A 15400-nucleotide genomic window follows, 5' to 3' on the forward strand; every position below is an offset into this window, starting at 1 on the left:
GTGAGGTCAGCATCCCAGCCCAAGGTTAATCCAGGTCAGTGAGTTGCTGGGCTGCAGAGATGGGCTGAAAAGACCTCTCTCCTCCTCTGAGCCCTTTGTGTCTCTCACCAAACCATGTTGCTTTCTCACAGCAAAAAACACCACCTCATATTCAACATAGACACACAATAAGAGGACATCTGTACTATGTGACAGACACTGTGAAGGTCTTTTTTTAAAATACTGGGTCTCGCTGTGTCACCCTGGCTGGACTGCAGTGGCGTGATCGTGGCTCACTGCAGCCTCAACCTCCTGGGCTCAGGCGACTCTCCCACCTCAGCCTCTCAAGAAGCTGGAACCATAAGCACGTGGCACCATGCCTGGCTAATTTTTTAGATTTTTTTTGTAGAGACAGTCTCCACATGTTGCTCAGGCTAGTCTCAAACTCCTGGGCTCAAGCGATCTTCCTGGCCTCCCAGTGTTGGGATTATGGGCACAAGGCACCACGCCGAGCCGGTTAAGACCTTAAAGCGCACACATTCATTTACAGTAACTCTCCCCCCGACGTACAGACAGGGAAACGGTGCCAAGAGACTCAGTCACGGGCTCCAGATTGCATGACTAATAGGTGGGGCCAACACTGGAACCCAGGCCTGTTTGACTAGAGATGCCCTTCTTGGATCTGCTAATCTACGCTGTTGCTCTAGCAGGGAAGACTGGGTGGGGGCATAGGAAAGAGGATCAGGAAACCCACAGTGAGCCTTCGGCAGGGCTCACGCATGAGGCAGAGGGAAAGAAGGCGGACAGCAGGGCCAGAACCTACAGGCTCCTGCTGCTCTTTGCTGTTCCTCAATCGACATGGGCCAGGTCCACTAGTCTCACAGGCATCACAAAACGGGCCCGTGTCTCCCTTTTCCTCGTCACCCTTCAACACTTTAGCGGGGACCCTGCATGGACCAGGAACTCAAAGACAAAACCAAAGACAAGCAAGGATGACACCAACGAGCTCATGCTGGAGCACAGGAGGGCTCTGTCTGAATCATTTGCCCCCATTTTCCAATGGGCGTGTATAATTTTGTCCATATGAAATGCTTCAAAGACTAAAATAATTACATGGAGTACACAGTACGTTTCACATGTTATTTTCTTTTATCCTCCTGAAAGCACTAAGAGGTAGGTACGATTATCGTCATCCTCAGTAGATGAGTTAAGATGAGTAAACTGAGACTCAGAACGGTAGGTCATAGGCCCACAATACATGCGGGAAATGCTGGAACAGGGATTTGGACCTTGGCAATCTCACTGCAGACTCTGCTGGGTTAACAACTTCTCTTTGGCTAGAGACAGAAACAGTTAAGAGGCGTCCGTTTCTATTTTTCCTACCTTTCAATAAGGCTGACCTTGGCCCGCAGGGCATTAACGCCACAGTATATGCGCCGACCATTAGTCATCCTCTTGGTTAGAATTTCTGTCCTACATTAAAAGGAAGAAAAACATAGTTTACTTTCAAGGGTAGAGCTTTCATTAAAATTTCCTATATTTTTCTCATCTAAATTGCTCTCATTCAGAACCAACTTCTAACTTTTCTTTTTTTTTTGAGACGGAGTCTCACTTTGTCACCCAGGCTGGAGTGCAGTGGCACGGTCTCAGCTCACTGCAACCTCCGCTGTCCGGGTTGAAGTGATTCTCCTGCCTCAGCCTCCCAAGTAGCTGGGATTACTTACAGGTGTGCACCACCATGCCCAGTTAATTTTTGTATTTTCAGTAGAGACAAGGTTTCATCATGTTGGCCAGGCTGGTCTCGAACTCCTGGCCTCAAGTGACCCACCTGCCTAGGCCTCCCAAAGTGCTGGGATCAGAGGCATGAGCCATAGTGCCTGGCCCTCAATTATTTTGACTATTTATACACAGACAAGCATTGCTCTTATTACCATTACCAGCTTTGGAACATCAAGTAAGACAAATTTAGTAAAGTGAGAAATGATTTGATGATTCCTCTAATGCCAAAGCTAGTGGCTGCGGGCTGACTGAAGTTTCTAGTAAAGGCAGTGACGCAATTAAAAAGATTTGAAAAGTACTTATCTTGAATAGCAAAATTTGTCACAATCTGACAGATCATTAGCTGTTATATTTACATTCTTGGTAACGGAGATACATGATCCACATGCTGATCAACAACACTGTGGCTCTTAGTGAGAGCCATCCATGTTTACAGAGTTGGAATGCACCAGTGGAGGTCATTTCAATGTTACACAAGGTAAACATACACTCAGAGTTTAAGTTTACTATTTTTTATCTCAAATTCATAGCTAAATCTTGCATGTTATCTTAATTATGTTGATCCTGAACCAGTACTACCCTTAATGATCACCATGTCCTCTTTTTAACATTGGTATGTCATCCTCCAATTGAGGCTTATAATTCACTCTTCCTTTTCTTTTTTGAGACGGAGTCTTGTACTATTGCTGGGACTGGAGTGCAATGGCGCGATCTCGGCTCACTGCAACCTCCGCCTCCCAGGTTCAAGCAATTCTCCTGCCTCAGCCTCCTGAGTAGCTGGGATTACAGATGCCCATCATCACGCCGGCTAATTTTTTTGTATTTTTAGTAGAGACAGGGTTTCACTATGTTGGCCAGGCTGGTCTTGAACTCCTGACCTTGTGATCCACCTGTCTCAGCCTCCCAAAGTGCTGGAATTACAGGTATGAGCCACCGTGCCTGGCCCTCACTCTTCCTTCTTTTAGCTGAAAATAGAGAGTAGAAAGAGCTCTGGTTCCTTCAATATTCCCTGTTCTTTGGAGTTTATTTCCCTGGAGTTGTAAGGTATATAAGCAGTGTGATCTAGGAGTCTGCTTTTAACATAAAATATGCCTACTCTGGATTTCACTCTTACTATTTATTATTCAAGAGCCACTGAGTGCCCTTCGTGTGCAAGGTGGGGGGTCACGAGCACGCAGAACCACTGGTTCGAAGAGTTCACTGCAGCTGGACATCCAGCTGTGCGACTCTCCAGGGCCTGGAAAAGCTATATCCAGCAAAGAATGTGTGGCCGGAGCAGGACTGAAACTATCTCCATGTGACTGATGTAGCCAGGAGCACGCCTACCTCACTTCATCTGAGGAACCCCGGAAGCAGAAAGCATTAGAAGGGAAGCGGGATAGCCAGCGCTGCGCCTCAAGCCTGTAATCCCAGCACTTCGAGGCCGATGGGTGGATCATGAGGTCAGATCGACCATCCTGGCTATCAACACGGTGAAACTGGCTCTACTAAAAAATATGAAAACTAGTCAAGGCAAGGTATGGCGCCAGGTCCTTAGCACAGGAGGCTGAGGGAGGAGACGGTGATAAATCGAGGCTGAGCTTGCAGTGAGCTGAGATTGGCGCCACTGCACTCCAGCCTGGGCAACAGAGCGAGACTCCATTTAAAAAAAAAAAAAAAAAAGGGGGGGGGCGGAGCTGTTACTGATCACTATACTTGGTGGGATTTCTGCATGTTAGTCATCTTTCGCATTACTGTTTTGGCGCAGAGTCCGCCTGTTGCCTAGGCCAGAGTACAATGGGGCAATTCCCAGCTCACTGCAACCTCCACTTCCTGGGTTCAAGCGATTCTCCTGCCTCAGCCTCCAAGGTAGCTGGGATTACTGGTGGCTGTGAGCCACCACACTTGACTAATTTTTGTATTTTTGGTAGATACAGGGTTTTGCCACATTGGCCAAGCTGGTCTGGAACTCTTGATCTGCCTGCCTCAGCCTCCCAAAGGGTTGGAATTACAGGTGTGAGCCACCACGCGCAGCCCCTGTCTTTTTTTCTAATGCTGCCAACAGATTGCTACCTTGTTTTATTAAAGACTTAGAAAGAGAGTAAAGAAATCAGAAGTCAATATTCAGTTTTAAAAAGGTTCAAGTTCTTTAGGAGGAAAGCATACACTCTTCAATGCATCAGGGCTAGTTACGTGCTAATTTAAATCAGAGAGTGATACGGAAGCAGCGGGGGCAGCAGACGAGACAGGATTGTTCTTGACACGTAAGCTTCCACACAGCAGTTACGCAGATATTCTTGGTAACCTCAGCTCTCCACAGAAGCTGGAGAGAGAAAGAGAGAGGGAAGAACTTACCACTTACTTTTACACTGCATCCAATTTCTGGTTTGCACTTTAGCTTCTACTTCTACCCAAGATATGCCCTTGTAGAGTTTTTCCCGAACAATTGATAGGCAACTTTCAGGATTTTCTTGGAGTTTGGAATCCACCTCTTTTAACTCCTGGGGAGACATTTTCTTTAGAATCACTTCTTCAACAGCCTTGATTAGTTTCTGGGTTTCAGACTTACTCCAAGTACCACGATTTCTTTCTGTAGATACAAAAAGACGGTCTTATAGTTGCTAATCTATTTGCTTTCAAACACAATATTAAAAATGAAATGATAAATCAGATACTTTTCAGAAAATAATGGGCATCTCAATTATACAGACAAAAAACAAACACAATTATGTGCATATTAAAATGAAATTACTAACATGGTCATGGATTTTTTTTTTTTGAGACGGAGTCTCGCTCTGTCACCCAGGCTGGAGTGCAGTGGTGTGATCTCAGCTCACCGCAAGCTCCCCCTCCCAGGTTCACGCCATTCTCCTGCCTCAGCCTCCCGAGTAGCTGGGACCACAGGCGCCCGCCACCTCGCCCGGCTAGTTTTTTGTATTTTTTAGTAGAGACGGGGTTTCACCGTGTTCGCCAGGATGGTCTTGATCTGCTGACCTCGTGATCCACCTGCCTCAGCCTCCCATAGTGTGGCATTACAGGCGTGAGCCACCGCGCCCGGCCGGTCATGGATTCTTTTTAAGAACTAAAGCTGGAAATTATTAAATAAGTCCTTTCTTAAAGCATTGTTTTATTTATTTATTTCAAAACAGTTGTTCATCCTGTTTCTGAGAACAATGTCTCCCGCATGAAACTGTGAGGTTCCCAAACATTTAATGGGGAGAAAGAAGCCAGCCAAATGGCTTTTATGTTATTTTATTTTATTTTATTTTTTTGAGATGGAGTCTCACTCTGTTGCCCAGGCTGGAGTGCAGTGGCCGGATCTCAGCTCACTGCAGGCTCCTACTTCTCCCGGTTCACCATTCTCCTGCCCTCAGGCTCTTCCCGCAGCTGGGACTACAGGCCCCACCTCCCAGCTTTTTGTATTTTTTAGTAGAGACGGGTTTCACTATGTTAGCCAGGATGGTCTGGATCTCCTGGACCTCGTGATCCTCCGCCTCGCCTCCCGTGCTGGGATTACAGGCTTGAGCTGCCCGGCCTGCTTTTATGTTATGCATGCCCTGCCAAGAGAGTTCCTAGTGTAACAATAATAGCCACAGTGACACCAGCACAGTACTTGATGAAGGCACTTGAGAATTTCTGAAGCCAATTATCTATGGCAGATGCCCACAGTATCGGCGCGGAGCCCACCTTCACTGGAGATGGCCTCACAGTCACACACAGACTGAGATCTTAAAAAGTAAGGAGGCCGGGCGCCGGGTGGCTCTCGCCTGCAATCCCAGCATTCCTTAGGGGAGGCCGAGACGCATGGACGCTTCGCGGTCAGAGACTGGTATCTATCCTGGTTAATATTATGGTGAAACCCCCGCCTCTCTACTAAAAGTACAAAAACTAGCCGGGCGAGGTGGCGAAAGTGCCTGTAGTCCCAGCCATCGAGGCTGAGGTGCAGGAATGGCGTGGAACCCGGGAGGTGGAGACCAGGAGCTGAGATCCCCAGCCACTGCACCTCCGAGAGCTCAGCACAGAGCCAACCCACCAAAAAAAAAAAAAAAAAAAAAAAATAAAATAAAAGCAAAATAAAAAGTAAGGAGTCTCACACTGGCAGCTGCTTGGCTGTGCTTTTGGTAACATTCCACAGAATGTTATATCTCACAAATAAATTTGATGAAAATTTAAAAATCAAGAGGTTTCCAAGAAAGAAAAAAAGATATCTAGAGTTCACAAAATTAAAAAAGAAAAAAAAATTCAAGATTTTTCCTTTATTTCTTGGAAACCTGAAGAACTGGCTGCAAGGCACTACCTGTGTGGTCGGGAGCATGTGAGCTCTGTGCTGTTCCGATAAGGACTGGGTTCTCTTAAAGGAAACCTTTTAAGAAAGAGGAGATAGAGACAGGAGGTCACCAACACTGGTTCTGAGAAAAGTCCCCGCCTGACAGGCACGAACTGCATGCCTGCCTCCCTCCCAAGGTGTCCCGTGCCACCGCGGGAAAGTGACCCTCCGCCCAGGCTCTCCCACCACCAGTTTCTTGGGTTCACTTGGCAGTTATATTTGCACGGACAGTTATTGAAGTGTGGTAAAAACCAGCCTAGTGGGTAAAGGTTGCATGGCTTCACTGAATACAGGAGGAAACCAAATGAATTAGTATAGAGAACAGCTTAACAAACAAAGCTCTCGCAGAAGACAGGTCTGCGGTGATTTCTGGGCATTGGATCAGTTATGGCTGAACCAGGCCTGTCAGGGCTTATTTCTTCAGCGAGGTGGGCACTGGTGGCTGCCACTTACGACTGCTGATCTGCGAGAACTTCAGGGCCACGGAGAGGCTACTTCGGGCCACCATCTCACCAATCGTCTTCCAGTCATTCCCAAGGAGAGAATGGTACATCTTTAACTTCTCAGTGTCTCCTTCGCTATACCTAACAGAAAGGGAAAACATTTCACAAGTTTAAACTCACTATCAGATTAAATACGGTATTCTCATCCCAGTACGCAGCAATCGTGGGAAAAGCTGAATGGTGTAGGCTGTCAGGGAACCTGGTCAGAGCTCTCTTCACTTCATGTTGGCGTCTCAGTGGTGGTCATCCTATCAATCAATCACTGAAGTCGAGACCAGAGGCCTGGTTCAACTGAACAGCAGCCAGAGCAATCACTTAGCCCTTCTTCAGCTCAGAGCCTCTGTCCCTGTGGTGGAAATGGCTTTCCTCTACCCCACCTGGACAGTGCCTGCACGCTCGCCAGTGCAGTTTAAACGGTGCGTTTTCAGGGAGCGCCTCCCTGACTCCCTTAGCCTGAAGTCCCCCTGTTGATTGCTCCTGGAGAACACCGTGCTTCTCTTTCACAGCACTGGTCACAACCCGCATTCACACATGCACAGGCTCCCTTGTTCACGCCTCTTCCTCTAGACCAGCACGGCCCAACAGAAACATAATACGAGCCTCTTACGGATTTTAAGTTTCCTAGTAGTCATAGGAAAATTCACTTTAACCTAGTTTTTTTTTTTTTTGAGACGGAGTCTCGCTCTGTCGCCCAGGCTGGAGTGCAGTGGCACAACCTCGGCTCACTGCAAGCTCCGCTATGCCTCCCGGGTTCACGTCATTCTCCTGCCTCAGCTTCCCAAGTAGCTGGGACTACAGGCGCACGCCACCACGCCCGGCTAATTTTTTGTAATTTTAGTAGAGACGGGGTTTCACCATGTTAGCCAGGATGGTCTCGAACTCCTGACCTCGTGATCCACCCACCTCAGCCTCCCAAAGTGCTGGGATTACAGACGTGAGCCACCGCGCCTGGCCTAACCTAGTTTTAATAAAAGGAACTTTAAGAATATATTTCTTACACGGGCATGTTGCGTGATGAAAAACAAAAACAAAAAATAATATATTTCATTGAACTCAATATATTAAAAATGCTATCATTTCAACATGTCATCAGTATCAAAAAATATCAATGATATATTTTACATTCGGTTCTTCATCTGGAGCCTTCAAAACCTAGCGTGTATTTTACTCTGACGGCATCTCAATGTGGACTAACTACATTTCAAATGTTTGACAGGCCCAGGAGGCTGCTGGTCACCATACTGGAAGACACAGTTCAAGAAGGGAAGTTCCATGAGGGCAGAGACCTTGTCGGTTTCATACACTTTGGTATCCATAATGCTTGACAGACAACAGGCATTCCATAAACATACAACAAATGGCTTACTGTAAATATATAACTACTTAAGAAACGAAAAGTGCATTCATCCTACATAAAAATACATACATTAAAGTACTAAAAAAAGCACTATAATATTATAAATGGATTTTAAGATTAAAAACCTAAATAAGTAAATAAAAAGCAATCTTTACAACATCTTCAGATTCCTATCTGAATAGGAATGGTGGTTTATGTCATCGCTAAGGCAATACAAAAGAAATCCTAGAAAAATACAATTTGTTTGTTTGTTTGTTTGTTTTCTTTGAGACAGGGTTTGGCTCTGTCACCCAGGCTGGAGCACAGTGGCATGATCATGGCTCACTGCAACCTCCACCTCCTGGGATCAAGCAATCCTCCCACCTCAGCCTCCCAAGTAGCTGGGACTACAGGTGCATGCCACCATACCAGGCTAATTTTTGTATTTTTTGTAGAGCCACGTTGCCCAGGTTTGTCTCAAACTCCTAATCCAGTGATCCACCTGCCTTGTCCTCCCAAAGTGCTGGGATTACAGGCATGAGCCACCATACCCAGCCAAAAATAAACAATAACATCATAGCGTTTTCAGACATTTGTCTGTAAATGCGGCGTATGGTGAACAGAAACTGGTTATTCTTCACTATTTTTTTTTCAGATGGAGTCTTGCTGTGTTGCCCAGGCTGGAGTCCAGTGGCACAATCACCACAACCTCTGCCTCCCAGGTTCAAGCAATCTTCCTGGCTCAGCCTCCCAAGGAGCTGGGATTATAAGCGTGCACCACCACACCCGGCGAATTTTTGTATTTTTAGTAGAGATAAGGTTTCACCATGTTGGCCAGTCTGGTCTCGAACCCCTGACCTCAAGTGATCCACCTGCCTCAGCCTCTCAAAGTGTTGGGAATTACAGGTGTGAGCCACCATGCCTGGTCTATTCTTCACTACTAAGAATCATGGCTGTCAGCCAGGTATGGTGGCTCAAGCCTATAATCCTAGCACTTTGGGAGGCCGAGACGGGTGGATCACGAGGTCAGGAGATCGAGACCATCCTGGCTAACATGGTGAAACCCCGTCTCTACTAAAAAAATACAAAAAACTAGCTGAGCGTAGTGGCGGGCACCTGTAGTCCCAGCTACTCGGGAGGCTGAGGTGGGAGAATGGCGTAAACCCAGGAGGCGAAGCTTGCAGTGAGTTGAGATCTGGCCACTGCACTCCAGCCTGGGCAACAGAGCGAGACTCTGTCTCAAACAAAAAAAAAAAAGGCCAGGCCAGGTGTGGTGGCTCATGCCTGCCTGTAATCCCAGCACTTTGGGAGGCCAAGGCGGGTGGATCACGAGGTCAGGAGATAGAGACCATCCTGGCTAACACAGTGAAACCCCGTCTCTACTAAAAATATACAAAAAAATTAGCCAGGCATGGTGGCGGGTGCCTGTAGTCCCAGCTACTCAGGAGGCTGAGGCAGGAGAATGGCGTGAACCTGGGAGGCGGAGGTTGCAGTGAGCCCAGATGGCGCCACTGCACTCTAGCCTGGGCGACAGAGTGAGACTCTGTCTCAAAAACAAAAATAACAAAAAAAAAAACACAAACAATTGCCGGGCACGGTGGCTCACACGTGTAATCCCAGCACTGTGGGAGGCTGAGGTGGGTGGATCACCTGAGGTCAGGAGTTCGAGACCATCTGACCAATATGGTGAAACCCGTCTCTACCAAAAATACAAAAATTAGCTGGGTGTGGTGGTGGGCGCCTGTAGTCCCAGTTACTCGGGAGGCTGAGACAGGAGAATTGCTTGAACCCAAGAGGCGGAGGTTGCAGTGAGCGGAGATCGCGCCATTTCACTCCAGCCTGGGTGACAGAGTGAGACTCTGTCTCAACAAAACAAAACAACAACAAAAATTCAAAATTAAAATAATACTAATTCTTTGATTTTTTTTACTTTCTACTTTTTTTCAGTCAGAAATTGCATGTTATAAAAATATTCTAAGGGTAAATAATCACCACAACACAAATAATACAGTACAAATAGATGAACTGATAAATTATTAGAATGACTCTAAAAATGACTCTAAAAAGTGCATTGCTCTATGTGTGTCACAGGTGGAAATATATTATCTCAGCTGCCACCATTAACCTGCCAAAAGCATTCTCGGAAGTCCCATTGAAAATGTTACCTTTAGTGGTTTTTCTTAAAGTTCTGTTCACAACGGTCTAACCTTGGGGCTGGGGAAAAATAGGCAGGGCAGGTCTCAGTCTGTGTATGAACTTTCCTCACCTAAGGCTGACTTCTTTCGGTAAAAAATGTAAAAAGGAAACCGAGGTGACATCAACGTTGGAAGTTTAGGTAATGACCTATGTTTTGGTTTACAATCACAGAGCTAAGCGGAACTCAACTACCACCAGAAGATTTCAGAAACCTGCCTCTCAGAGAGAGGTCCAGTAGTTGAGTAGAAGGTAGTTTTGGGGGGCCCTTGGAATCCAAGCTAACACCTTCCTGCTTCTCCTTCTGTCCTTGAGCAGAGTGCTAACGTGCTAACCCAAACACTCGGTCTACGTTTGGTTTGTTTTTAAATGTGGAATGTTGGAAGCACATTATAATCGGATATTGTATTTGGGGAAAAGGAAGGAGAGAATGACAACCGGGTTAAGCACCCTGGGTTGGTACCACTGAACTGCATTTAACGGACCTAATAATCCCAGCGCTTACCTCCACCTTCAAATAGTTACTAAAAACCCACAGCAGTCTGCTAAGTGCTGGAGGGAACATCTGTCAAGATGGGATGTTTGGGTTCACGAGGAGATGACGAAGTAAGCAGAGAGCAGAGCAAACAGGAGTAAACGGCACAGGAGGCAGCGTATGGGGAGTGCTAAAGAAACAGTGTAGAGAAAGCTGCAGATGCAGGAAACAGGTCACTAAGGCTTCACTAAAGAGCTGAGAATGGAAAAGGGCCTTGAAGACGCACACATTTGACACACCATCTGGCTTCACACACACAAATCTTCATTATTTGTACTGTTAATCCACTGCTGTGAATGTCTTGATTTACGGTATCAGCAAAGACTAGAGAAACGTCCTGTCTCAAGCTGCTAAGACTTTTTTCTTACCTGCCTTTGTAATTGTTGACGTCGAACATCTTCTTTGCTCGATAGTATATAAGCTTCCAGGGCCGGGCAATGTTCCTACCTAAAGTCAAAAGAAAGGTGATCAGAGGGGCTCACATGACATGAAGTCACAATGGTCAAAGGAACGCAGAACAGCCCTTGTAACAACATGAACTATCCTAAGCCCCATGTTAAGGCTGGGATTTCCTGTGTCCTGAACAAAGCTGTCTTGAAGAGCAGATATACACAATCACCTACCCCGAGGCTCCAGCTTCCGGTCTATGCAATTTGTGGAAAGAATCCTGACAAGACAAAGTAATTTTAACATGATTTGAATTAAGAGGAAGAGAACACTACAGTGGCGAATACAGGGTAACGGTTCTCCGGAAGATGAACGACAAATCTTTCCCAAATCAGCTTTTCTCACTTTCTCACTCTAAGGTGAAATAATCCCTCAACGGGGGCGCACTAGCGTGTTTTTCTTCGTGGACTCCACAGAACACCTAAGAAATTATCCTCTTTAAATTCAAGAGGGATTTGCTTTGGCTCTGATCCTCCATGACAGCATGACCTTCTAACTTCACAAGCAGCACCTGCAGTCGGAGGGTTCCAGTTACAAAGCACACATATGGCCACACTTAAAAACCGTGGGAGACCACGGTGCGTATAAGGATGTGCTTTGTGTAGCGTACACAAAATATAAATAAGGAACAGGAGGAGTGGCCGGGCGCGGTGGCTCAAGCCTGTAATCCCAGCACTTTGGGAGGCCGAGGCGGGTGGATCACGAGGTCAGGAGATGGAGACTATCCTGGCTAACATGGTGAAACCCCGTCTCCACTAAAAATACAAAAAACTAGCCGGGCGTGGTGGCGGGCGCCTGTAGTCCCAGCTACTTGGGAGGCTGAGGCGGGAGAATGGCGTGAACCCGGGAGGCGGAGCTTGCAGTGAGCCGAGACCACGCCACTGCACTCCAGCCTGGGAGACACAGCGAGACTCCATCTCAAAAAAAAAAAAAAAAAAAAAGGAACAGGAGGAGAAACCAAAACCATAACTATTGCCAAGGAAGAAAGGTAAAAGTTGATGATTCAATTTTTCACACTGAACTTGGGAGACATGAACACATTCCAAATCCCCAAAAGTAGAGACTGGCAATAAGAATACCATCAGGGCAGGGTGAGGTGGCTCACACCTGTAATCCTGGCAGGTTGGGAGTCCGAGGAGGGTGGATCATGAGGTCAGGATATCGAGACCATCCTGGCTAACAAGGAGAAACCCTGTCTCTACTAAAAATACAAAAAATTAGCCGGGCGTGGTGGCAGGTGCCTGTAATCTCAGCTACTTGGGAGGCTGAGGCAGGAGAATCGTTTGAACCCCAGAGGTGGAGGTTGCAGTGAGTCAAGACTGCACCACTGAACTCCAGCCTGGGCAACAGAGCGAGACTCTGTCTCAAAAAAAAAAAAAAGAATATCATCAGCCATCATAGCAGTTAATGTGCACTGCCTGCAGACAATGGCCAGGTACCGTGCTAACACTTACCACAGGTTATCTTGTTTATGGCTGGAAGGCTGTGGATGGTCAAAGAGGGATTGTTTCTAAACTTACCAATGTGCAATCTAAACGAGTGTCTCCTTTTTAAGTTGGTGATTGCAGATTTTTCCTCGGGATATCTGTCCGTGTACAGCAGCTTGTCTGCGCTCTCGATGCCTGTCAGGGCTAGAAAGTCTTCCACATTTTTCTCTAACTGCTTATTTTCCTTCACAGAAAACTTGCCAAATTTAATAGCGACACCTAGGATTGGGAAGGAACAGGGAGAAAGTGTGTTATTGTTAATAATGAACAAAAGCAAACCTATGACTTGGTTTTTCATCAGCAATGACAGTACCACGGCCCAACAGTCCCAACACCTGACATTTGCTCTCCTGCCCCCACTTGCAGATTCGGCCTTTCCTCCAGGGTTCAGCCCAAGCCACACCTCTTCTGTCAATGTCCTCCCTGGTCATCCTATTCCAAAGTGACCTTTCCTGTTTCATCTATCTTTTTAAAAAATAGTTTTCAAATTTATTCATGCATTCTTTAGAGATAGGATCTTGCTTTTTCACCCAGGCTGGAGTGCAGTGGCATGATCAAAGTTCACTGCAACCTTGAACGCCTGGAATCAAGTGATTCTCCTGCCTCAGCCTCCTGAGTAGCTGGGACTACAGGCATGTGCCACTAACACCTGGCTAATTTTTTATTTTTTGTAAGATGGAGTCTCGCTGTTTTGCGCAGGCTGGTCTTAAACTCCGGGCCTCAAGCAATTCTCCTGCCTTGGCCTCCCAAAGTGCTGGGATTACAGGCGTGAGTCACCTCACCTGACCTAGGTTTACTTTAAAAATATCTTTTACGAGCCAGGCACAGTGGCTCATGCCTGTAATCTCAGCACTTTGGGAGGCTGAGGTGGGCAGATCATGAGGTCAGGAGTTTGAGACCAGCCTGATCAATAATATGGTGAAACCCCGTCTCTACTAAAAATAAAAAATTAGCCAAGCGTGGCAGGCGCCTGTAGACCCAGCTACTTGGGAGGCTGAGGCGGGAGAACCGCTTGAACCCAGGAGGCGTAGGGTGCAGTGAGCCGAGATCGCGCCACTGCATTCCAGCCTGGGCCACAGAGCGAGACTGTCTCAAAAACAAACAAAACAAAGTCTTTTATAAAATACATACTCATAAGAATTTCAACACAACACACCAATAAAATGGGATTATATACTACAATTGTGTGCATGTGTGTAGTGCTGTCTTTTTTGCTTAATTTGTCTTGTCTATTTTTCTGAATCTCTTCAATCCCATGAATTCTGGAAGGCTATGACTCCTCTTCTTACTTTCTCCAATGACCAGTTGTATTGGGTCTTACACAGCAGATATTCAGTAAATACTGCTCACTGGTAGTACACAGCCTTACATTTGCAGTTTATTCTTAAATCCAATAAGCTTTATTATTGGATTTAAGAATAAAGGTTATTTGTTATTCTTTTTTTTTTTTTTTTTTTTTTTTGAGACGGAGTCTCGCGCTGTGTCACCCAGGCTGGAGTGCAGTGGCGATCTCCGCTCACTGCAAGCTCCGCCTCCCAGGTTCACGCCATTCTCCTGCCTCAGTCTCCGAGTAGCTGGGACTACAGGCGCCCGCCACCACGCCCGGCTAGTTTTTTGTATTTTTAGTAGAGACGGGGTTTCACCATGTTAGCCAGGATGGTCTCGATCTCCTGACCTCGTGATCCACCCGCCTCGGCCTCCCAAAGTGCTGGGATTACAGGCTTGAGCCACCGCGCCCGGCCTTGTTATTCTTAATACTAATAATTCTTAATAAGAAAGGTTCAGAAACACAGTGAAATCAAGAAGGTGATCAAGTCCACTACAACCAGCTCACCATCATTTAATATCTTGGCGAAAGAAACGATACCTCACTAAAGTTGATGATTTTAATCTGACAGCATTTTAATTTTATATAACTATTGTATCCTTTCCGGTGTCTCAACCAATTAACCTCTCGTCCCTTCTCTTCTTGGTGGGAATTAATTATCTGGTCTCTTTAGCCCCATTCTTCCTGGCCACCTTTACCAGAAACTGGGAGAGAAGAGGAAAAGCAAGAGCACTTCATTTTGCTAATTTTATAGCTTGGACAATTCTGGTAGGAGACAGAGGTGAAGGCAGCGAAAGAATGCTTCTTGTCCATCTATAAATCTGAATTATCCATAAAAGAAGGTCAGGTGCTAGCTCTGCATACAGGAAGTTCAACAAACACTAAGGCCCCACAAGCTCACCTTGTGCTTTAAATTCCTTAAACCTTTCTAAGTCATCCCGGTACATCCGCTTGATTGTGCTGGTGGCCCGGTCCTTGATGTTAGGAATGAACTCCTGAAGCTGTCTGACGGCAGAACCCAAATCCGCATCTGAATCATCGGCATCTCCTGAATCTGCATACAAATACCTTGTTTCGGAATCTTCAGCTGTTTCCACATTGCGTTCTTCATTTGCAGGTTCTAACCTAAGGGGTTAGAAAATTGGGTTGCCTAACAATTTTTTTTTTTTTTTTTTTTTTTGAGACGGAGTCTCGCGCTGTGTCACCCAGGCTGGAGCTCCGCCTCCCAGGTTCAGGCCATTCTCCTGCCTCAGCCTCTGAGTAGCTGGGACTACAGGCGCCCGCCACCACGCCCGGCTAGTTTTTTGTATTTTTAGTAGAGACGGGGTTTCACCATGTTAGCCAGGATGGTCTCGATCTCCTGACCTCGTGATCCACCCGCCTCGGCCTCCCAAAGTGCTGGGATTACAGGCTTGAGCCACCGTGCCCGGCCGGGTTGCCTAACATTAAGACATCACTTGAGGGCCGGGCGCGGTGGCTCAAGCCTGTAATCCCAGCACTTTGGGAGG

General features: G+C 46.5%; 1 protein-coding gene across 6 annotated transcripts in view; it reads right to left on the minus strand.

Annotated features, from left to right (window-relative positions):
- The window catches only part of TTF1 (transcription termination factor 1), a 33966-nt gene that overhangs the window by 11821 nt on the left and 6745 nt on the right, over positions 1–15400 (minus strand). For 3 of the 6 annotated variants that reach the window (XM_031654674.1, XM_031654672.1, XM_031654675.1), the window contains exons 3-8: positions 14794–15017; positions 12599–12784; positions 11000–11078; positions 6518–6648; positions 4093–4327; positions 1363–1452 (exon numbers count right to left, since the gene is read on the minus strand). In XM_031654674.1, coding sequence (XP_031510534.1) covers positions 1363–1452; positions 4093–4327; positions 6518–6648; positions 11000–11078; positions 12599–12784; positions 14794–15017 — 945 coding nt within the window. The remainder of the gene's footprint in view (positions 1–1362; positions 1453–4092; positions 4328–6517; positions 6649–10999; positions 11079–12598; positions 12785–14793; positions 15018–15400) is intronic. The other 3 variants (XR_004178033.1, XR_004178034.1, XM_031654673.1) reach the window with 2 other exon arrangements.

The sequence above is a fragment of the Papio anubis genome, chromosome 13, assembly GCF_008728515.1.
Source record: "Papio anubis isolate 15944 chromosome 13, Panubis1.0, whole genome shotgun sequence".
NCBI lineage: Eukaryota > Metazoa > Chordata > Mammalia > Primates > Cercopithecidae > Papio > Papio anubis.